The sequence below is a fragment of the Copadichromis virginalis genome, linkage group LG16 (genome assembly GCF_057382275.1).
Source record: "Copadichromis virginalis isolate Kocher_CV1m ecotype Utaka linkage group LG16, C_Virginalis_male_GT1.1, whole genome shotgun sequence".
NCBI lineage: Eukaryota > Metazoa > Chordata > Actinopteri > Cichliformes > Cichlidae > Copadichromis > Copadichromis virginalis.
This window is the reverse complement of record NC_140633.1, coordinates 40,665,718-40,688,724: the sequence shown is the minus strand read 5'-3', so window position 1 is coordinate 40,688,724 and position 23,007 is coordinate 40,665,718. Positions and strand designations below refer to the sequence as shown.

General features: G+C 45.6%; 1 protein-coding gene across 2 annotated transcripts; it reads right to left on the bottom strand.

Moving 5' to 3' along the window:
* Positions 1-827: 827 nt before the first annotated feature.
* LOC146691405 (uncharacterized) lies at positions 828-13,913 on the bottom strand. Of its 2 annotated transcripts, none has more exons than XM_085434819.1 (6): positions 13,162-13,913; positions 5,228-5,412; positions 4,952-5,100; positions 4,154-4,295; positions 3,871-4,010; positions 828-1,981 (listed from the first exon to the last, which is right to left on the bottom strand). In XM_085434819.1, exons 1-5 carry the CDS (start codon positions 13,305-13,307, stop codon positions 3,889-3,891), a joined length of 744 nt encoding a protein of 247 aa, XP_085290945.1. In that variant the 5' UTR covers positions 13,308-13,913; the 3' UTR covers positions 828-1,981; positions 3,871-3,888. The 2 variants fall into 2 exon arrangements, with proteins under 2 accessions (XP_085290945.1, XP_085290946.1); XM_085434820.1 differs by having other exon boundaries at positions 3,884-4,010.
* Between the last annotated feature and the right edge of the window lie 9,094 nt (positions 13,914-23,007).

Sequence of the window (23,007 nt, the reverse complement as noted above, 5' to 3'; positions counted from 1 at the left end):
AGCAAAGTTCCACGTGCCATAGATCATTAGAGGAGCGCTACCGTTAATAACTGTGGCTGTTGATTGAACTTTACTGAGGGTTGCTAGTGGGGTGCATCATCTAGCAGACAGCATGGGCATGAAGATGGAGGTAGTCAGTTCCTGCATGAATCCCCCCACCACCTGCTTAACTTAGTTTCTTTTGACCTATTACAGTAACGAGTCTGGCGAGCAGAGCCTTCACAGTAACATGTTCCAGCCTGAACAGTGAAAAAGCCAGATACTGTGGCACTGAGGTCCGGCCATGTCTCTGTGAAGCACAACACAGTGAACTTCCAATCCTCCCTCTGATGTCTGACCAGCGCCCACAGCTTGTCCATCTCATTAGCCAGAGACCCTCAAGTTCCCTGTGATGGCCGAAGTAAGGCAGGGTTTATATTTCCTGCTCCTCACTTTCCTCACACTGAGACACTCTGCTCAGTGTCCCCCCGCAGGGCTGGACTGGGACAAAAAATCAGCCTGGGCATTTTGACTAGAGACCGGCCCACCAGGTATTACAGGAAAAACCAAATAGCCTTTGAATGAAAACAAATGTCGTTGTCACAGTGATGTACACTGTCTTGTTGGTACATATGTATCAGTCTAATAAACTTAAACCTCCACCATCCCCCCTATTCTGGTATTCTAAACAGTACTTAGCCGAAACCCAAAGACTGCTTGGTCGAGTTAACCTCCTGAACTATCTACAACACATGGTGGAAACCTGAAATTAAGACAGAGAAGACTAGAGGTGAGACATGACCATTACTGAATATTAAAAATAATAAATGACAGTTTATAATTTTCATAAACTATTTATTTACCACATCAATAAACAGCATGCCAGGGCAAAATATTTTTTCTAACATGGCAACCTTTTATAAGTGAAAGGAGACAGAAAGACAGGTGAGAAAGAATAAAACTTAACTGAGTTTTTGATGGCATTTTACACAAAGTACTTGTACAGTATCTGGAAAATGTGGGAAAATACTGGCATCATGTACAGTACTTTTTTCTGAAGAAATTATGTTGGGACCCTGAAAAAAACGTACTACGTACAATAATGGATTTCTATAAATTTGACATCAGATGAAAACTTTGGTTGTAAGATTCGGATAATTATTTGTTAAAAGCGAGACATTTTAAATGAGAATAAGAAAGAAAAGTATATCTTTGTGCCCCCCCTTCCCTGTTAATGCCCTGCCTGGGCCCCTGGCAACACTTTTCTAGATCCGCCCCTGCACAGTTACCAGCTGTCAGCTACTTAGAAAAGGATCCTGGTGTTATTAGTCTCTCAGAAACAGTTCAATCTGACAGCGTAAAGACAGAATAACTCCAGCTTTTTGTCTTTTTTTTTTATTGTAGCTGAAGACAAATCACGTTTATTTTCAGCTCAATACGAAACGGTAATATTAATTCTGAATACCAGAGGATTCCGTTTTTTAGGGGACGGTTGGCAACTCTACTAAGTAACCATATGAATAAAATAAAGTTCACCAGTAACATCATAGCACCCACCCAACTGTATAGAAACTCCGTCATGCTAGCTAGTACACAGTACAAGTTACTGTAAGAGTCAGAATCCTCTAAACTGCTTCTCAGGAGACGTCCTCCTCCTGCAGTTGAGCAGACTCCAGTATCAGCTTTTTTAACCTATCCTATTACGTCACTTCAGAAATCTTGTTTTCCCCTCATCACGGTCCAAACGCATACATCCCAGCAGCCCACGAAAATAATCCGAAAACTCATTCATCTGTTAGTCCAGTTTGTAGGAAACACACAAGCTCTGCCATAATAAAGTCCTCCATCAGACTCTGTTTTGAGAAGTTTGTGTGTTTAGGTTTAAGAAGTAAGACGTCGTCTTGGACAGCAGCACAGCTTCTTGAATGTCCTCTACCTGCTGCCTGCTGAAGGCTTCTGGATGTCACCATTAGCAGCCTGGGAAACATGACTCTCACTGCATCTGTAATCACACAAGCAGAAAACATCAGTTTATAGTGTTAATGTGACCAGCAGCCTTTAGTGTGTCTGGTGTACACTGCTCAGAAAATGTTACAAAATAGAGGAGCAGTTCAACATCAAGTCAGTGAAACTTTGGGATATTGATCTGATTAGTTCAGTATCAGAGGTGTTAATCAGGTTCAGCTGCTTTGGTGTTAATGAAACTAACAACAGGTGCAACAAGGACACATCCCCCAAAACAGTTTCACAGGCGGAGGACGCTCACGTCTCCCGCCTCTTATGTCTTAGTCTTACAATATCAGAGCCTTGAGACGAGCGCTGTTGTCACAAATAACTGAACTGAACACTGTGTGTCTATCACAGCCATTTCCATAGAACAAGATTTAATGTGATGTTAATTTATTTTGTTTAGATTTTTACCTTTTTTTACTCATTTTCACTTTTAGCTGTGATTGTTTTTTTGTTCAGTCATTTGTGTATTTCTTGTCTTATTTCCCAGTGGTAAAGCACCTTACCTTCTTTCGGTTCCCAATTTTGAATTGTTCCATATCTGAGGCGTGATCCCAGGTTTTCTGGTTTTCTTTTCCTCTTGACCATCTTCAGCGCTGACAAACTCATGGGCTTTAAAACCTTTAATGGTCAGCTTGTAAAAACTGCTCCTTCTTTAAGGAGGAACACATAAACTACTATGTGAAACACAATTTCTTGTGAATGTCAAACTGAGAAGCAGAGAACCAATCAGAGTGTTTTTAGCTGTGATGTTGGTGCTGCACTGCTGGTTAGCTCAGCTTGATAGTGCCTTTGAACCCAGAGGATGCTGAAAGGTTCCCGGTTCAGTATGCTCTCTGTTTTAGTTTCATGTTAGAATTTTAGCCTGTTATTAACTTTTCCACACTTTTAGAATTGACAGAGTTTGTGGCTCAGTGTTTTCCTTTCTTTGTTTTTCTTTGTTGTGGGGTTTTGTGGATTTGGGGGAAGGCATGTTAGCAGGCAGTGAGAGAGAAGGAAAGACAGAAGTGTGGACATGAGAGCAGGAAGTTAAAGCATGTAGGGACTATGAGTTGTACAGATAGAGGGGAAGTAAGAGCAGGATCATTGGAGGTGGATTCAAACTGTTGTGCCGCGGTGTCAACAGGAAGACCAGTGGAGGATGGGCAATCGTTTGTGTTTGTGAGCAGTGGAGGTGAAGAGAGGGTCAGACGGGATCATGAGTTTGAAATCAAATAGTTGATGCTGAATGTTGTCAGTGGCCCACAGGTTGGGTGTCAGTTAGAAGACAAAGAGGAAGTGATAGAGAGAGTTCCCAGGAGGCAAGAGTGATGACTGGAGCCGATTTACCAGAAGTTAACTAGTGTTGTAAATATGGTTCTGTTTGTGTGTTTCACTTCACTCTGTGTCAGTTTCAGTGTGAGTGAAACACCGATCTTATGTCTAAGTGTCACTCTGGGAGATTTCAGCCGCTCACGTTCTGTTGGTTAAATGTGAAATGTCACGTGTTTGTTGGTAAATACAAAGATGTGAGACTCGCTGTCTGATAGGAAGACAAACCAAAAGCCGAGCAAACTGGCGTGACGACCAGAGCTGGTTGTAACACTCCCACCAGTTATGTGGCAGGAAATTCAAGGTCAAACAAGTTTTTCTACCACAGAAAATGACTTTTCTTTCTTGAGTAAACTCTGGTACTCTCCAGTGTTTAACACCATTGGACATTTCATTGACTCACCAGTCACCAAGAAGAATCACATCAGTCTTACACACTGAGTAATCGTGAGTAGAAGGCTTTCAAACTGTCGAATCAGCTCTTTTACGTGCCCCGCTGACACGCTCGGAGTGGATACAGCACCCACTGGTGTCTGTGTGGTGAGTGTGTGCAGCAGTGTTGCTTCTTACCGGTGAGGCATACCATGGTTAGTGTAGGCAGCGTTTGATTTTCTCAGTTTGGAAAAACCCGAGGTATCCCAATGCAAGAATGGCGAGGACCACGATGCCGACGAGCAGCCCCACGATCATCGGCGTCCTGTTCACGTGTTCTGAGAAAAACAGACGCAGTGAGTTTACTGCTGCAGCTTTAAAACCTTCAGCTGATTCAAAAGCAGCGGAGTCGTTTACATCTGTGTCTCTGGTTGGAGTCGGAGCGCGTTAAAGGAACGTTACACCAAGAAGAGCAGCTTACCTGATGCAGGGATGACCTCACACTGGATGCAGCTGCGTGGTTCCACAAGGTCCCCGTGGACCGTATAGGCCACCTGAACACAGTACCGCTGCCCCTCCTCCAGGTCTTCAATGGTCATGGAGGCTATGGTGTCTTCATACTCCTGACAATATGAAATTAGAAGATATTTACTTGATATTTACTTTGCTTGGGCTCCTGTTGTAATTTTAAAATGTTGACTCTCTGAGCGATTCCAGTTGTTAAACATGCAGGTTTAGTTTTTGCTGCTGATGTCTGAAATAATAATTTAACCAAAACAATTAAAAGTAAGTGGACAAACTAACTGAATTTTATATATATATATATATATATATATATATATATATATATATATATATATATATATATATATATATATATATATATATATATATATATAGTTTTTAATGTGGCTGAAAATCTCTTGCAGTCAGTAACAGCCTGAAGTGGCGGACACATGACTCTCTGGCTTCAGTTTAGTTCTAAAAATGAAGGCGCAGGATTCATCTGGACACGAAACTGCTTCTCAGTCACTTTGAGTCTCTGAAAATGGGAACTGTGTAAAAATAGCTGTAATTCTGAAACAGTTTGTGCAGACTGTCTGTTGGTGCAGAGGCAAACTGTCCAAATATGCTTGGACCTGCCTGCACACACTGACAGACACATGTGCACATCTTTCTTTAAAAAAATAATAAAAATATCAGATATATTCTGAGCAGTGACACGTGCTGTAACATCAGGTGAGCATAAACACCTGGAGGAATCACTCCGTGTTCTCACCTGCAGAGGACTCTCTCCCTCTCTGCCAAAGTAAATCATGTGCTTGGCATTGCTGTCGTGTTCCTTCGCCAGCTCGTGGTCATCGTTAAGGAATACGGTGAGTGATCCAGGCCGGGTCAAAATGCTTAACGGAGGCGTGCAGACGTCACCTGGAAGAGCAGAGCGAGCGTCAGCACAGCAGCAGCTCGTGGTTCACACTGTGGTCAGGATGGTTAACACCTCGAGTCTCACAGCTTCACCCACAGACAGCGCTGACACATATCTGAGGGTTCTCACCGTATCTGCTGCAGGCGTTAACACCCTCAGATCTCAGCCCCCGTCTCTCGGCCCGCACACGCAGCGTCACGCAGCTGTTCTCGGGCGAGTCGTTAGTGTCGCGCGGCCCAATCGCTGATATGTTGCAGGAATGGAAAGGCGTCTGGATGCAGGCTGGAAGAGCTTCCCATTTATCAGAGTTAAATCTGAGGATGAGGAACAGAAACGAGTCAGAGAAAACATCTGCTCAGCGTTCTCTCCATGAAATCCCTGCAGCGGGTGGAGAACTGCAGCACAGCAGACAACTGTCCATCAGCAACATATTTAATAATAAGAACAGTGCAGTAAAGTTGCTGCTGGTACATGTGCTAGTAATTTATCAATATATTAATTTGCTCTGTGTTACAGAAACATGGTTACAGCGGGATGAACACAATGCACCTCAAAGGTCTTGACAACACTTCACTTGTTCTACAATTTTTCATGTTACAGCTTTATTCCAAAATTCATTTTTCATCCTTGCGACAGGAATGACAGATCACATAGTTCGCTCACTCGGTCGCAGCTTTCCAGCTGCAGCCCCACACACAACCACAACCTCAGGTGCCGGCACGCTCTTATTCATGGGAGGTGTTATGAGCTAATGGAGGTCCGGTGTGTCTCAGCCTCCCCTGCAGCCGTGCCCAGGCCACACCCAACCTAGGTCGGGCAGCCATCCAGCCTAGCCCAATCGGCCATGGCCATGTGCATCCGTGGCCCATGGACTAGCGGCAGGGATGAGTTGTGTCCGGGGCCGACCGAGTGTGTCCAGCGACGGCGCAGCAGTCAAGGAGGTAAGCCGCGTCTCACATGCAGCTTGGCAGGCCGCCGGCAGGCTAGACCACAAACGCTGACCTCTGGTGTAAACAATCCAGGTTCAGACGGTGCTGGCCTCTGCCGAGGACGCCGCTTGGACCAGACAGCACGGTGACCTCTGACATGAATGTGGCAGGTTCAGATGGCGCGCAGACCTCCAACTCAGCCTGGGCAGGTCCCTGTTCTGGGCGACCTCTGGCTCGGCATGAGCTGGTCCAGATAGCACGCAGACCGCTGGCTTGCAAAACAGGTCCCTCTCGTGCATGGACATCTGCAACACCATGGGGGTCGTCTCCCTCCCCAATGCGGTCTAGGAACGCCGGTCAGGCTGGCGGCGGTGTCCGTCAGGAACCAACCAAGCTTCCAGACTCAATATCAGTTGCATCTGGAGCTCGGAACGGTCCTGCAGCCGTTCCAACTGGCGGCGAGACACCACCACCTGCTCCCTTCACGTAGCTGCAAGCTCAACCACACTCTTTTACTCACGGGAGGCGTGACGAGCTAATGGAGTTCCGGTGTGTCTTAGCCTCCCCTGCAGCCGCGCCCAAGCCACACCCCTCCACAATCCTACGACAACTTTGGATCTTTTACGGAAGAGTGACTTCTGTCTGATCACTCCACCATGCAGATCTGATTGGTGGGATGCTGCACAAATTGTAGTCCTTTCTCCACAAAGCAACACTGGAGCGATATCAGAGTGACCAACATTCTTGGTCATCTACCTAAATAAGGCTCTTCTACCCCAATTGCTCAGATTGACTGGGGACAGACCTACATGGAACTCCAGTCACCCCAGTGTGTGAAGAGGATTCCCCAGTAACGAATCGATTCAACTCAATTCAATTTTGTTTATATAGCAACAAATGACAACAACATTTGCCTCAAGGTGCTTTATATTGTAAAGTAAAGACCCTACAATAATACCCTGCGCTTTGGCATCAGTGGGAAGGAAAAACTCCCCTTTAACAGGAAGAAACCTCCAGCAGAGCCAGGGTCATTGTCAGGACTTCCTGATAATAATGACTTACAGTCGTCCAGCCTGGAAGTAATAAATGCATGAACTAGTTTTTCAGCGTCACTCTGAGACAGGATATTTCTAATTTTAGAGATCGTGAATGACCACGGCAGACCCGGTGACATTAACATGCTTTGCAGCATGCTTTATTAGCACACACACGATGCCGTTCACAATACACACAGAGATGCAGCTCTCCCGCTGCCAGCCCAACAACAACCCACCACAGGACCCAGTACAATATTTAAGTCAGCAGGGCGTGAAGTGCTTCGAGAAACTGGTCCGACATCACATCATGTCCTGCATGCCACCCACACTCAACCTGCTCCAGTTTGCACACAGAGCTAACAGATCTACTGAAGATGCCATTGTTACAACGCTCCACACCACCATCTCTCACCTGGAACAACAGCGATGTGACACCAGGCTGCTCTTTGTTGACTTTGGCTCTGGTTTTAATATCATACTCCCGGCAAGACTAACAGTAAAACTGCTGGATATCGGACTTCCTTCTACCACCTCCTGCTAGATCAGAGACTTCCTGTCAGACCGTGTACAGAGTTAGAGTGGGGCCTCATCTTCCCTCAGCCCTCAGCCTTAACATCGGCTCTCCACAAGACTGTGTACTGAGCCCCCTACTGTAAACTCTGTACACACATGACTGTGTTAGTTCCCACCCAGACAACGCAGTCATCAAGTTTGCAGATGATACCACCGTGGTGGGGCTCATCTCTGGGGAGACGGCGTACAGAGCTGAGGTTCAGAGACTGTCAGATTGGTGTGCCGACAACAACCTGGACCTCAAAACCACCAAGACAACAGAGCTGGTAGTCGACTTCAGAAGGAGGAAGTCTGAGCTGCAGCCTGTCAGCATCAATGGGGAGTGCGTGGAAAGGGTGTCCAGTTTCAAGTTCCTGGGTGTGCACATAGACACAGACCTCCAATGGTGCTCAAACACCTCGGCTGTTGTAAAGAAGACCCAACAGTGTCTCCACTTTCTGACAATCCTCAGAAAAATGGACCTGAAGAAGGAGCTTCTACTGCTGCTCCATTGAAAGTGTGCTGACATCCTGCATCTGTACAGTAGTGACACCTGAGAATGCTGTTTGTTTCAGCTCCGCCTTCAATACAGTCCAACCCCACAAACTGGTTAATAAACTAAGCAACTTAGGACTCAGCAGCTCACTGTGCAGCTGGATATTGGACTTCCTGAGCGTTAGACCCCATAACGTCAGGATGGGAGAGCACACCTCCTCCACCCTCATTCTGAACGTAGGCGTCCCACAGGGGTGTGTCCTCAGCCCCCTCTTATACACACTTTTCTATCTGTGTGTGGTTCTCCAGCTGCACCATAGCACACAGAAAGACAAAAAAAAATCACTGGACTTCCTCCCTGACCTGTACAGCACTCGCTGTCTCAAGAGGGCATGCAGCATCCTACGGGACTGCACACACCCAGGACACCGGGCGTTCAAGCTGCTGCCATCTGGCAGGAGAGTCAGGCTGCTGAGGGTCCAGACAAACTGACTCAAGGACAGCTTTTACAACAGGGCACCAGCTTTTTCGTCATCATCAGGTGACGTCTTCAGTCTCAGCTGACTGCAGGTTTCAATCTTATAAACAGGACATTTGCATAATGACTGAAACCAGCCCACTGAAGGAACAATGGGCTGGGAGGTCAGTTCCTTAATCTTAATTATGCAAATTCTCAAGATTATTGATCAACAAACACTGATCAATGGCCATGAGTCCCATTCACAGAGAGTTGGGGAATGGCTGCAATCACAGCATTGTAAGATGGTGACAGATGTACCCTTGTCCCCTTTTCGAGGTTGTGCTCAGCCGGGCCCCATGGACTAAGGTTCGGTCACCAGATGCTTGCCCTCGGGCACCCTCCCCTGGCCTGGCTCCAGGGCGGGGCCCCGGTAACCCTATCCTGGGCAGGGTAAACTGTTCCCTTGGTGATATTCTCATATGGGTCTTCTGAATCGCTCTTTGGCCCTTTCTCAACTCTCAAGTAAGCAAGTCCACGCTCCCGTGCGTTCCCGGCGAGTCTGGACTTGTCGAGAACGCACGGGAGAATGGACTCACGATTTGTACAATTGTACAATTTATTTTTTGAAGATGCAACACTCAGGAACAAATAAAACACTGAAATAAACCAAACATTAACATTTCAAGTTCAAGTTCAACTTTATTGTCACTTCAACCATATACAGTTTAAAAATACACAGTGAGGCGAAACAACGTTCCTCCAGGAACCAAGGTGCTACAAGACAAGTTAGTGCAAAAAAATAATAATAATAATATATAATATATCTAGTAATAATATTGTGCAAAAGAGCATTTACAGGTTGGTGTGTGCGATGGTTTGGTGGTGTAGGTCAGTGTGTTTGCGCTTGTGTTGGTTAGTCAGTCCAGTCTCAATGTTTTGAGGTATTTGAGTTAAGCTGAGTGATAATGTTAGTGTATGTGTATGTGTGCGTGTGCGTGTTTATCAGTCAGTCCCTTTTTGCTGAGGAGACGGATGGCTTGTGGAAAAAAGCTGTTGCACAGTCTGGATGTGCGTGCCCGAATGCTTCGGTACCTTTTTCCAGATGGCAGGAGTGTAAAGAGTGTGTGAGAGGGGTGTGTCCGATCAGCCACAATGCTGGTGGCTTTGCGAATGCAGCGTGTGGTGTAGATGTCCTCAATAGAGGGTAGAGAGACCCCAATGATCTTCTCTGCTGTTCCCACTATCCGCTGTAGGGTCTTGCGGTCTGATATGGCACAGCTCCCAAACCAGACAGTGATGCAGCCGCTCAGGATGCTCTCAATAGTTCCTCTATAGAAGGTGGTCAGGATCGGTGGTGGAAGCCGGGCCTTTCTCAGTCTTCTCAGAAAGAAGAGACGCTGTTGGGCTTTCTTGTGCAGGGAGCTGGTGTTGAGGGACCAGCCGAGGTCCTTCTCCAGGTGTACGCCCAGGAATTTGGTGCTGTCAATGATCTCCACAGAGGAGCCGTTGATGCTCAGCGGTGAGTGGTCGCCTCGTGTCCTCCTAAAGTCAACAACCATCTCTTTTGTCTTGTCAACATTCAGAGACAGGTTGTTGTCCTTACACCAGTCCGTTAGTCTCTGCACTTCCTCTCTGTACGCTGACTCGTCGTTCTTGCTAATGAGACCCACCACGGTCGTGTCATCAGCGAATTTAATGATGTGATTTGAACTGTGTGTTGCTACACAGTCATGAGTCAGCAGTGTGAACAGCAGAGGACTGAGCACACAGCCTTGTGGGGCCCCAGTGCTCAGTGTGGTGGTGATCTAAGTGATCTAAGTGACTTATATATCATGTTTAACCTCAATAGCGAAATCTCTATTTATAAAAATAAGGTACATGTATGCCTTAATAAAAACAAACAGGTGAGATTTTAGAACGCGTTTATTTTTGTTTTTGTTTTAGTGGACACTCAAAAGTTGCAATAGACAGCTGCTGGGGTTTGAAAGAGAACTGAACAAATATTTCTGGAGCTTCATCAGGTGATGGCCTCCAGCTCGCACTGCAACAGTTTGCAGCAGAGTGCGAAACGCTGGGAATGAGAATCAGCACCTTTAAATCTGAGGCCATGGTTCTCAGCCGGAAAAGGGTGGAGTGCTCACTCCGGGTCAGGGATAAGTTCCTGCCCCAAGCGGAGGAGTTTAAGTATCTCGGGGTCTTGTTCACGAGTGATGGGAGAAGGGAGCCGGAGATCGACAGACGGATTGGTGCTGTGGGAGAGCTGAGTGTAAAAGCGAAGTTCTCAATTTACCAGTCGATCTAGGCCCCTGCCCTTGCCTACGGCCACGAGCTGTGGGTAGTGACTGAAAGAACAAGATCGCTGATACAAGCGGCGGAAATGAGCTTCCTCCGAAGGGTGGCTGGCCTCTCCCTTAGAGATAGGGTGAGGAGTTCGGCCATTCGGGAGGGGCTCAGAGTAGAGCCGCTGCTGCTCCACATCGAAAGGAGCCAGTTGAGGTGGTTCGGGCAGCTGACAAGGATGCCCCCTGGGCGCCTCCTGGGTGAAGTGTTCTGGGCATGTCCCACCGGAGGAGGCCCCGGAGCAGACCCAGGACACGCTGGAGAGATTATATCTCTCGGCTGGACAGCATTGAATTCATACAGTAAACGTGCTTCCTGTAGGCCGGGGATTTCCAACTCAGTTTACACTTCGATCCTTGCAGGCCTGACAAGTGAAACAACCCTTTCAGTCAGTGTGAAGTGCAGTTTCAAAGTACATCTCAATTGTTCCACATGATAAAGAATTGCTGCTGTATCTAATGAAAGAAATCTATCAGCACGACTACACAGTGGAACCCCGAGTTACGAATACCCCGTTTCACGAAAAATTTAAGTTACGAAGGCACTGAACGGCAATATTTCTGCCCGTGTTACGGCAAAATGCCCAAGTAACAAAATGCCATCCGAATCATGTGACAACCCCTTGGCTTCCGTACTTGCGCTTCGCTGTTCCACTTGAATGACGTATTGTTGTTCTAGTTAGCAATTAGCCTGTAGCCTATATCGTTCAGCATCGCCTCACTCAAAACGCGCAATGGGTGCTTTGACTTACGAAAGCTTTCGACTTACGAAAGACCCTCGGGAACGGATTAATTTCCTAAGTCGGGGTTCCACTGTATTGGTTTAAATAGTAAGAAAGAAATGTGTCAGGCTAAAGTACAAGTTGTGGTAGCTGGTCTGCTAGATTAGATTAGATTAGATAGAACTTTATTAATCCCTCGGGTGGGTTCCTCTGGGAAATTCGATTTCCAAAAAAGCACAGCACCGACAGAAGTTACAGAGTTACAGAATATTATATATATATATATATATATATACACACACACACACACACACACACACACACATATATATATAAATACAGAGACAATATAAATCAGAATCAGAATCAGAAAGGGTTTTATTGCCAAATGTTGAGCAGGTTTACAACATTAGGAAATTGCTGCGGTGCTTCAGTGCAAACATACTGTCATAAAAATATAAAAATAAGAATAAGAATTAAAAGTGCTAAGTGGATAGATAAATAAAATATACGAAGGGGATAAATAGAATAAATAGGAATAAAAAATAAAAATACAAGTGAATTGCACATTTCAAGTATTGAGTCTATTGCTAGTAATCAGACCTGGTTACTGGCCTTGTTTGAACCTGAATCTGACTGAGATGCTGTGGCATCAAAGAGGCAGTTCATTCTCGAAAACCCTCGAATGTGGCTGAATGACATCAACTGTCCAAAGATGAGTGGGTCAGCGCTGCTTGATTGCAGCAGTTGCTGCAAAGGGTGGCCCAACCAGTTACTAGGTTTTAGCAACAATCCCTTTTTCACACAGGGCCATGTAGGGTTGGAGTTTTTCCCTTAATAATAAACACCTTCATTTAGAAACTGCATTTTGTCTTATCTTTGCCTGATATTTAAATTTGTTTAATGATCTGAAAAACACAGCTGTATGCCCTCCTTCACATTTCCAAAGCTGCCTGCTGGGCAGGATCGTACTTTTTCTGTTCTAATTTGAAGCTATATAAATAAAACCGCATTGAATAACAGCTGCAGACTCATTCTCAGTCAATGATCTGATTTATCGATAAACCGACGAACCTCTGAAACTGTTCAAAAACAGAAGTGGTTATGTGGCACAGTCGGCCTTCCGCTTTCTGTTTGAATGGATTTTATTCTCAGTTTTACTTTTATTTCTTGTTATTAGCTTTCTTTTTCTTTTTCTTTTTTTAACCTATGTTTATCTTTACTGTAGTTTATTTAATTCAAATTATTATTCAAATGGTACGTTCTGGGCTCCTTTTATTTTAAAAATATTTCTATTTAATTTCTTTCTGTAGTTTTTAGCTTATTAAAATGTTTTATTTAACCCATCCAGTTTGTTTGTTTGTTTGTTGTTTTGTCTTCTGTAAAAGTGATGACCTAAATCCAGAAAATGATATCTTCAGTATAGTTTGGAGCATGAGATGAAATTCTTTCGTTCATTTTAATTATCACTAAAGGAAAAGGAAGCTCCACCTTAAAACAGAGCACCTTCCCTGGCTGTGAGGGCTCACCTGCGGTAATTCACAGTGTAGGTAACGTCCGGCTCCCCTGGAGTCCACGTCAGCTGACCCTTCTCCACCTGGACGTTCTGTGGAGGCGGCGGCGCCTGAGACGCGACTGCAAAGGTGAAGAAAGCAAACCAGAGAAATCCCTGCATAATCCAGATTATTGTTATTCATGTGATCACGGCCTCAGATGATTTATTAAAGAGACAGCAGGAACCATCGACGCCACGACGCCTGAGCTCAGAGGGACAAAGATTCAAAAACGAGGAATAACATCTGTCTGCTGCACACGGCACGTTTTTAAAAACTGAACAGATGTGAACCTGATGTTTGTGGTGACGTCATTTATTCACTTTCATGTCTGTTTTCTGATTGGACAGATCAGTTATTTATTGCCTGAGAGTGTCAGAGTCAAAAGTGTTTACAGTGAACAGATGAATGAACATTTATTGCATCAGTAATAATGAAGGTTAAACATGTTTACAGGCTGATTTAAACAAACACAGAAGTGATGATTATAACCTGAAATAAACTCTTTGAAAGCCTCACAGATCCTTTCCTGTCATGTCAGGAGCTTTGGACATTTATAGCCCACTTCCATGTTTCACAGGAACCTTTAAGCCTCCAGCAGCTGCGACTGTTTCACCTTTTTAACCTGAAACAGTCGCAGCAAACAGAAAAAGGACATTTTCTCATGTTAGACGCGCTGAACTGACCTATCAGGAATAACCTACTGCTGACTCTGTTATACCATTAAATGAGTCACCGTCAGCTGAAGAAATGAAAGTAAGCTTTAAAGTGTGACTCAGGAGCAAAAATAATCGATTTACATAATTAAAGGACAAAATCACACACAGGATGTTGCTTCATCTGTGGTTAGTGTGCCGTTGGCGGCGGCTCCTTACCCCAGGTGAAGGTGTGGAAGCAGAGCAGGATCAGCAGCATGGTGACGGCGAGAATGAGAAGCTGAGCACTGTTTCAGCTGTGTGTGTGTGTGTGTGTGTGTGTGTGTGCGCGCTCAGGAAGCACAGACAGCTCAGATGTCATGTGACCCGACTGAGGTTTTGGGATGTTTGACCACAGTTTCCACAGGAGGTGGAGCTTGCTAAGCTAGAAATTACAAAAAGAAAGAACTTAAATTAAAAATTTTAAAATATTAAATGACAGAGCTTAAAAAGTACAGATCTAAGTTAAATAAAATAATTAGTTAAAGCATTTAAATAAACATTCCTAAGCATTCACAGACATTACTGCAGTTTAACTAATTAGTGTTTGTTATGAGGCTTCAGGGATCGAAAGACTGCATCTGCATGGCAATGAATATATCTAAGCTGCCTTCTGAACAGTCTCACAGATGTAATATTATCTACAGCTACTCTTAGTACCATCGATGTTAAGTTAGACTCTTTTTCTCCAATTGATCTTTCTGAGTTAACTTCAATAATTACTTCCTCCAAACCATCAACGTGTCTTTTAGACCCCATTCCTACAAAACTGCTCAAAGAAGTCCTGCCATTAATTAATGCTTCGATCTTAAATATGATCAACCTATCTCTAATAATCGGCTATGTACCACAGGCCTTCAAGCTGGCTGTAGTTAAACCTTTACTCAAAAAGCATCTCTAGACCCAGCAGTCTTAGCTAATTATAGGCCAATCTCCAACCTTCCTTTATATCAAACATCCTTGAAAGAGTAGTTGTCAAACAGCTAACAGATCATCTGCAGAGGTTTATTTGAAGAGTTTCAGTCAGGTTTCAGAGCTCATCACAGCACAGAAACAGCTTTAGTGAAGGTTACAAATGATCTTCTTATGGCCTCTGACAGTGGACTCATCTCTGTGCTTGTCCTGCTAGACCTCAGTGCAGCGTTCGATACTGTCGACTATAATATCCTATTAGAGCGATTAGAACATGCTGTAGGTATTACAGTTACTGCACTGCAGTGGTTTGTATCATATCTATCTAATAGACTCCAGTTTGTGCATGTAAATGGAGAGTCCTCTTCACACACTGAGGTTAATTATGGAGTTCCACAGGGTGAACATGATTTATTGATGTACAGAGTCATGTTTGACCCCCTGGAGTCTAGACTCTGCTGGTGGAGATAGAGACGGAGGCTTGAATGGAGCCTGAGTGAGCAGGGAGAGGCCATGATGGGAGGAGGTGGGTTGCACAAAGGAGTCTGTGAGACAGAGTGAACGTTGACTGGCCTGAATAAGGCCGGCAGATAATTGGACTAAAAAAAAAAAAGCGCAAAGGCCACGAGATGAAGGATGTATTTGGTCATACATGATGAGCACAGCAGGAGACGGAGCTTTCTGGAGCATTTTGATAACAGAGCCGATCCATATCCCAGATCCAGAAGGCTGGGAATGAATCCTGGGAAAGCTCACTAACATTTGTGCTTCCTTCATCGTTGTGATCGCCTCACTCTTCCCAGGGTTAACCCAGGGCATTTGTGCTGTGTGCATCTATTTGAGCAGTGTATGGATCAGCATGTTACAGACCCCAGAGAGAAGCCTCCTTTACCATCAGCACCTTAAATGTTGACGGGACCTTAATTCCCACAGGAGCATCAGGACAATCACACTTAATCTGAGGCATCCCAGCACATCTGAGGGCCTTTTTGCATTTGCTTCTTTCACTGAGCAGCTCATCATGTAAAGCTCCATAACTGCGGTACCATTAGCTGGACAGGGAGGATCACGAAAGACATAAAGAAGAACCAATAATCAAACTGGAACAAGGCGGTGGATCCCGCTGACGTGATGGAAACCTTCTTCCTTGAGTTAAAGTCAGGATTCTCAGTGCCATGACTCATATTTCATCAAATCTCTGCTTAAAGTTTAACTCTGATACAGACTTTATAAATCAGGTTATTTTTTGCATCAATAAATCATTGGGCTGAAACATTTTCACTGCAAGATGGCACTAAGAGACAAACAGTCTGCCCAGCTCCCTCCATCAGAGGGCGCCATTGATCTGTACACTTCCCTCCGACTGGTAGTTGTTACATGCGCTGTGTTCAGAGCCATGGTGGCTTAAGTATTCTTCATAACAGCACCGAGCAGTTACACATCAATCAATCAATCAACTAATCAAAGCTTTATTTGTCACAAGCAGGTTGCCCTGCCGTGAAATGGGACCACCCCCGACCTTACACACATAACACAGACATCACATGGGGTTACAAGTCGGAGATCGGTAGCGTTGCACTGAAAACACTGAAATGTACATAACAACGGGAAGGTACAAGAGGAAAAAAAGAGACCTCCACTCATGCTGTGCTTCCATGGTAGGACAGCACGAGAGCAGGAAACAAAAAAAGTCCTCTGCACAAAAAAGCACATGAATGTCCACAGCACAACATTGTGAAGACATGACAAGCCACAGGGTTGGGTAGGGGATGAGGAGTAATCCCAGGAAACACAGCAGCCATCCTGCAACGGCGCCGTCTCTAGCGCGGGCCCAGACCCGCCTCGTGTTCCCAGGAGGCAACAAGCATCGAAGGCGTTGGAAAGGGAGGGGGGATGAGTGAGTGCTTATCAGTGTAAGTGTGTGTGTGTGCGTGTCCATAGTTCAGCTGAGACAGTGTCCTTCACCCTATCAGGCTAAGTAAACAGTCCTCCAGCCAATCCAGGTGTCCTTGCATGGGATGGGAAGAATAGTCATCACACAGTCGTTATCAGCGAGTGATTGTTCGGCTGGCGCCGTGGTGGTGTCTGCATTATGATGTTGATTTTGTTGATTTTTCATGCGAGCAGCCCAGGAGAACGTCAAGCTGCTCTTTAACACTCTGATGCTGGCCTCTCAATCTCCCGTCGGAGAGCCGCGAGCCTCCCCATGATGGTATCAAACTTCTGTTCCATGGTGTTGTCATTCTTTTGATTCTGAGACCTCACAGCTGCAGTGAGCCGTTCCGCGATGTTTTCCAACTGTCGCTCAAGGGTCTCATTCTGAGCAGGCCTCTCTCTGATGTATCCCCCCATACGCTCAATGTTGTTGTTTTGAGTCTTCACGGCAGCTGTAAGCATCTCCAAGGTGTTACCCATGCTGCGTTCGTTGTGAGAGGTCGCACCTCGTCCCATCACTTCGATTCCAGCGGGCAGCCTTGGGGGGGTTTGAACAGCCGGTTCCGCTTTCTTAATTCTCCGATAAGCCAGGGCCAAGCCAGCTCCGATCAGCAAGAACCCTGTTATCATGGTTCCAAATAGGTAGATATCTTCAGCGTCCTCGATCGACAGTCCCGCCAGGCACACAACCCTCCATTCCTGCCACCTGTCCATCGTGTATCTGGCAGGGAAAGTCCCTCCAGGGCACTCAGGCTCTCCCAAGCCCAGACTTCTCATTGAGAAAAGGGTGTCAATAACATTCAGAGACCAGTTGATCAAATCCATAGTTCTCTTTAGGTTTTAGAGAACGACAGTGAGAGACTGTTCGAGGGAAAGTAACACACACAAGACAAGACAAGGACACAAGAGGCTAAGCAGGGAAGATAAGGGTGAGGAGGAGAGGAGAAAAAGTGCGACCGCCTTTGCTGAGAGCCAAAACGAGATGTCCAACATGACCAACGACCTGTGTGAACCTCTGAGCTGCTCACTCTGAAAGACCAGAGGAAGCTTAGACGTTCTGCTTCACAAACTCAAGGCTGAGAGAGAAGCTACCTCAACAAGACCCAACAAAGAGATGCATGAATCCCTGTAATAATTCACAGTCACATCCCTTAAACCACATGAGTCATACGCTAGAAACAAAATGGTATTCTAAGGTCTAAGACTTTCCAAAAAAGAAGCAAAGTTAGGACAACTTACTGTCCTCTGAGGAAAACAGGAACAAACCCAGGTTTCCTTTCAGCTCTGAAGCCAGACAGGCAAGCAGAGTCCTTACCACTGTCCTCCCAACCTGTCCATGAATAACAGTTTTCCACAATAACTGGGCATTGTGATGTGATCGTACAGTCACACATTCAGGTGGCTTAAACACATGGAGAGGAGATTCAAAAATCCCTCCTTCAGTCATATCTGAGTTTTTACTTCTATGTTCTAAAACCGTGCCAGCCTGTGCAGAAAGTATAATCCACAATGTAGATGCTTCCCTTTGGTACTATTACTAGAAAACCTGATACTGATTGCTACGCAGAGGATACTCAATTACAGTTATGTGTGAAATCACATGACACATAGATGGCTACCCCTCCCTGAGCAGGACAGAGTTTTCTTGTTGGAGGTCAGGTTTAGGGTTCCTGCCAATTATGTACCTGGTATTTAAGAAGCAAACTCAGTCTGATGGAGAAGTCTGGGTTCAATAGTCAACAGTACTTGTCTGACCGCACTGTGCCATGGTGTGGGGGTGTTTTGCAGTAGCTGGGCTCAGCCTCTCAGATCCAGTGAAAGGAACTCTCAATGCTTCAGCATAAGAAGACTTTATGGACAATTTCATGCTCCCAAATTTGTGGGAACAGTTTGGGGATGTCCTCTTCCTGTTCCAACATGACTGCACACCAGCACAGAGTCCTGACAGAACGGATGGATGGATGATGGGTATATGGGATGATGAATGGATGGATGGATGCCTAGGTTGATGGATGGACCTTTGGAATGAATTAGCCAGGCCTTCTCGTCCAACATCAGGGTGACCAATCCTGTACCTGTGGAAAGACTTCCTAGAAGATTTGCAGCTGTTATCGCTGCAAGAGGGGGGCTGACATCATATTAAACCTATGGATGGATTAAGAATGGGAATGCCACTCAAGCTGATATCCGTGTGAAGCCAGCTGAGCCAATCCTTTTGTCAATATACTGAACAAAAGCACAGAAGCTAAACTAGTGATATCAGGTAACGTTGCTAAGCAGGAGAGGACGGCAAAACAAACAGAGGCGTTGACTGACTCAAGCCCAGAAGCCCTAAACAAACACCAAAAGCATCAAAGCCTGAGACCATAAGCACGCAAACAAAGGAGCTAAATCCATACTTCAAAGAATGACCGGAGAACTACAGGCACAGGTTCATAATCAGAAAGACTGGAGGTGACAGCAAGGCACACAGGAAAACCAGAAAATGAAGAAAAACAGGATAAAACTACAAAAATCTGACAAAAAGTCAAAAACATCAAAGACAATTAAAACCTGAACCACATTTAAATCTGGTTCTTTCAATGACTACCGCCCAGTAGCACTCACCCCCATCATCACTAAGTGCTTAGAGCAGCTGGTCCTAGCACACTTCAAATCCTGTCTCCCCCCCACCCTGGACCCCCACCAATTCGCATACCGCCAGAACAGGAGCACAGAGGATGCAGTCTCCATCGCAATGCACTCTGTCCTCTCACACCTGGACAACAACAACACCTACGCCAGAATGCTGTTTATAGACTTCAGTTCAGCATTCAATACAATCCACCCCTCACAACTCATCAGGAAACTGACAGACCTGGGCATCAGTTCCCTCATCTGCAAATGGTTACTGGACTTCCTGACCAACCGCCCCCAACATGTCCGGCTGGATAACCGCTGCTCATCTACCATCACAATGAACACCGGTGTACCACAAGGCTGTGTGATGAGCCCTTTCCTCTACTCCCTCTTCACCCACGACTGCAGACCTGCTGATGGTTCCAACACCATCATTAAGTTTGCAGATGACACCACGGTGATTGGCCTCATCAGTGACAACGATGAGGCCGCCTACAGGGAGGAAGTGGATCGTCTGGCTGAGTGGTGCGACACAAACAACCTGCTGCTTAACACCGAGAAGACCAAGGAGCTCATCGTGGACTACAGGAGGAATGCTGACCCACATCCACCCATCCACATTAAGGGGACGGCTGTGGAGCGTGTGAGCAGCTTCAAGTTCCTGGGAGTCCACATCTCTGAGGATCTCACCTGGACGACCAACTGCTCCAAGCTGGTCAAGAAGGCTCATCAGCGCCTCTTCTTCTTGAGGACTCTGAGGAAGAACCACCTGTCCTCAGACATCCTGGTGAACTTCTATCGCTGCACCATCGAGAGCATCCTGACCAACTGTATAACAGTCTGGTACGGGAACTGCTCTGCCTCGGACCGGAAGGCGTTGCAGAGGGTCGTGAAAACTGCCCAGCGCATCGCCGGAGCACCACTTCCTGCCATAAAAGACATCTACAGGAAGCGGTGTCTGAAAAGGGCTGGGAAAATCATCAAAGACCCCAGTCACCCATCACATGGACTCTTCACCCTCCTGCCCTCTGGGAGGCGCTACAGGAGCCTCCGGACTAAGACCACCAGGTACCGGAACAGCTTCTTCCCCACAGCTGTCAGACTCCTGAACTCTGCCTCCTGACATCTGACCCACGTTAAACTCATGGACTGAACATACACACACCCACAATGGACAACTGTACCCTCAAACACACAATAATAACATGGAGTGAACCACCACTCACAACCACTAGCACTTTATATAGCCTCTGTAGAAACTATCTACACCCTCACTTATCTTAACTGCACTGCTGTATAGCTCTGTGTAAATAATCATTCTGTACATTCGATAATCTTTAATCCTACAACTGTTTACAACTTGCATAGTTCCCATTTCTGTATAGCTGTATATCTCAGATTCTGTAAAGTTATTTATTTCATATTCTGTATAGTTTTTCATATTTATATCCTGTTCATATCCTGTACATAGCTTGTACTCACTACAGCCTGTACATACTTATAGAATATTCACAACATACTTCATACCGTGTACATTATAACATACCATAATAGACCTATTTCTGCAATATACTCACATATCTATATTATTGCTAATATATATTGTAATATATCTATATCACTAAAGCACTTCTGGATGGATGCAAACTGCATTTCGTTGCCCTGTACCTGTGCATGTGCAATGACAATAAAGTTGAATTCTATTCTATTCTATTCTAAAATCAGCAGGTTTTCAACCCAATCACTTCCTGTATGAGGAGTAACAGGACCCCAGGTCAAAAAGATATCTGGAATATTTGGAAATGAGAAACAGGGAGAAGAAAGCTTCAGGCGGGAGAACAGAGGACTGATTAAGAGAATAAACAGAAATCAAATATCAGCTGTTTATCAGCTCCCACCACATGTTTGGAACTGTTTTGGTTCTTGGCCCCGCTGCGACCCTTTGTTGGTCGTGCTCGGAGCGGTTTCATTTTCTGTCTGACTCGGGGAAGTGACGGGGAATACCAGCTGAGAGCAGGGAGAGGGAGCAGCTGTGAATCACGAGGCTCGACCGCCGCTCTCCGCTGGGCGCCACGGAGCGCACTCACAGCACAGTGACTGTCTCACCTGTCTGTGCACGGCAACATCACAGAACATCTCTCAGCTTATATGTAAGTACGACAGATTATTGAAACCTCAGTCTCTCTCCACCACCATCACAAGTACATAAAAGATGGCCCTCGCTCCCGTCTCATCTCCCATTAGCTTGTTTTATTTGGATGAAAGCTCAGAGCTGAGGAGGCATCAGCCAATGCTAGTGCTGGTCACGGGCACGCCTCTAATATTTGGTAAACGTTCCTCAGAAAGGCACGCCTCAGCGTCGTCAGCAGGCTTCTGGCATAATTCTGGTTCAATTCACCTCAGGCTGCACGGACTACTTTTTCAGGTCTGTCCCATGTACTCCATACATTCCTGACAGAACAAGAGCAGTTCAAACACATATCACATCAAACACAGAGAAAGACTCAGCTCAGACTTGTTGGACGGTCTGTTAACCAAACGTAGAGTCTGTGGGGACTGACACACTGCTGGAGCCTCTGCTGGACGTCAGAGGAACTGCAGGTTGCAGCTCCATGTTCGCCGAAAGTGTTGTCCAGTCTCCTTCAGGCAACCTTTGGCACTGACTCAGGGAGAATAGGAAACTCAGGCGCACAGCAGCATTTGCCAGTAACTGAGAGAAAATTAGCCCAGATTATTCCCAGATATGTCTGCTGTCTGAAATCATCACAGTCAACTTTCAGCCGTTAAATCTGTAGAGCACGCCACCATTTCTGCAGATGTAGACCTCTCTGCATTGAATCATATCTGTTATTAACCTCTGTCTCTCTTCCACAGCATGTCTTTAGCCTGTCTTCCTTCTCTCAAACAATCACAGCAGATGGCCCCGCCCCTGCCTGGTCCTGCTGGAGGTTTCTTCCTGTTAAAAGGGAGTTTTTCTTTCCCACTGTCGCCAAAGTGCTCATAGGGGGTCATATGATTGTTGGGTTTTTGTCTGTATGTATTATTGTACGATCTACTGTATGATATAAAGCACCTTGAGACGACTGTTGTTGCAATTTGGCGCTGTATAAAACTAATTGAACTCCCCAAGGTCATTGTTGGGAAAGCTACAAGATCAACCATCCTTTTTCCATGTGACAGTGTGAGCAAATAAACACAGAATTAGAAGTGGTTCATCTTGGAGGGATTTAGTAGCTGAACTTTACATGAATCATGTTTCCTGTTCTCAGGTCATTTCACCCGAGGAAAGTGCAGCTTTGGTCGAGCTTTCACGTACCTGTCCAACATTTCTGCCACGGGAACAGAACCGGCTGCAGTTTATCAGCGACACTCAAGCTTTTCTTCATGATGTGGAAAAAACCAAAGAAAAGCTCTGCAGCAGAGCAAACGCCTGTCACGTGAAAAATCACTCGTTTCATGTTTTTGCACTGTTGGGCAACAGTGTACCATAGAAACGCAGGGGCGTGAGTTTGAGTCCGCACAGAGGCTCTTTGCTGCTGTAAACATGGGAGTTTATGGGGACTGACACACTGCTGGAGCCTCTGCTGGACGTCACAGGAACTGCGTCATCAAACATGTGAAACGAGGGTTTGGAACGAGAAGATGTTGCGCACAGTAACAT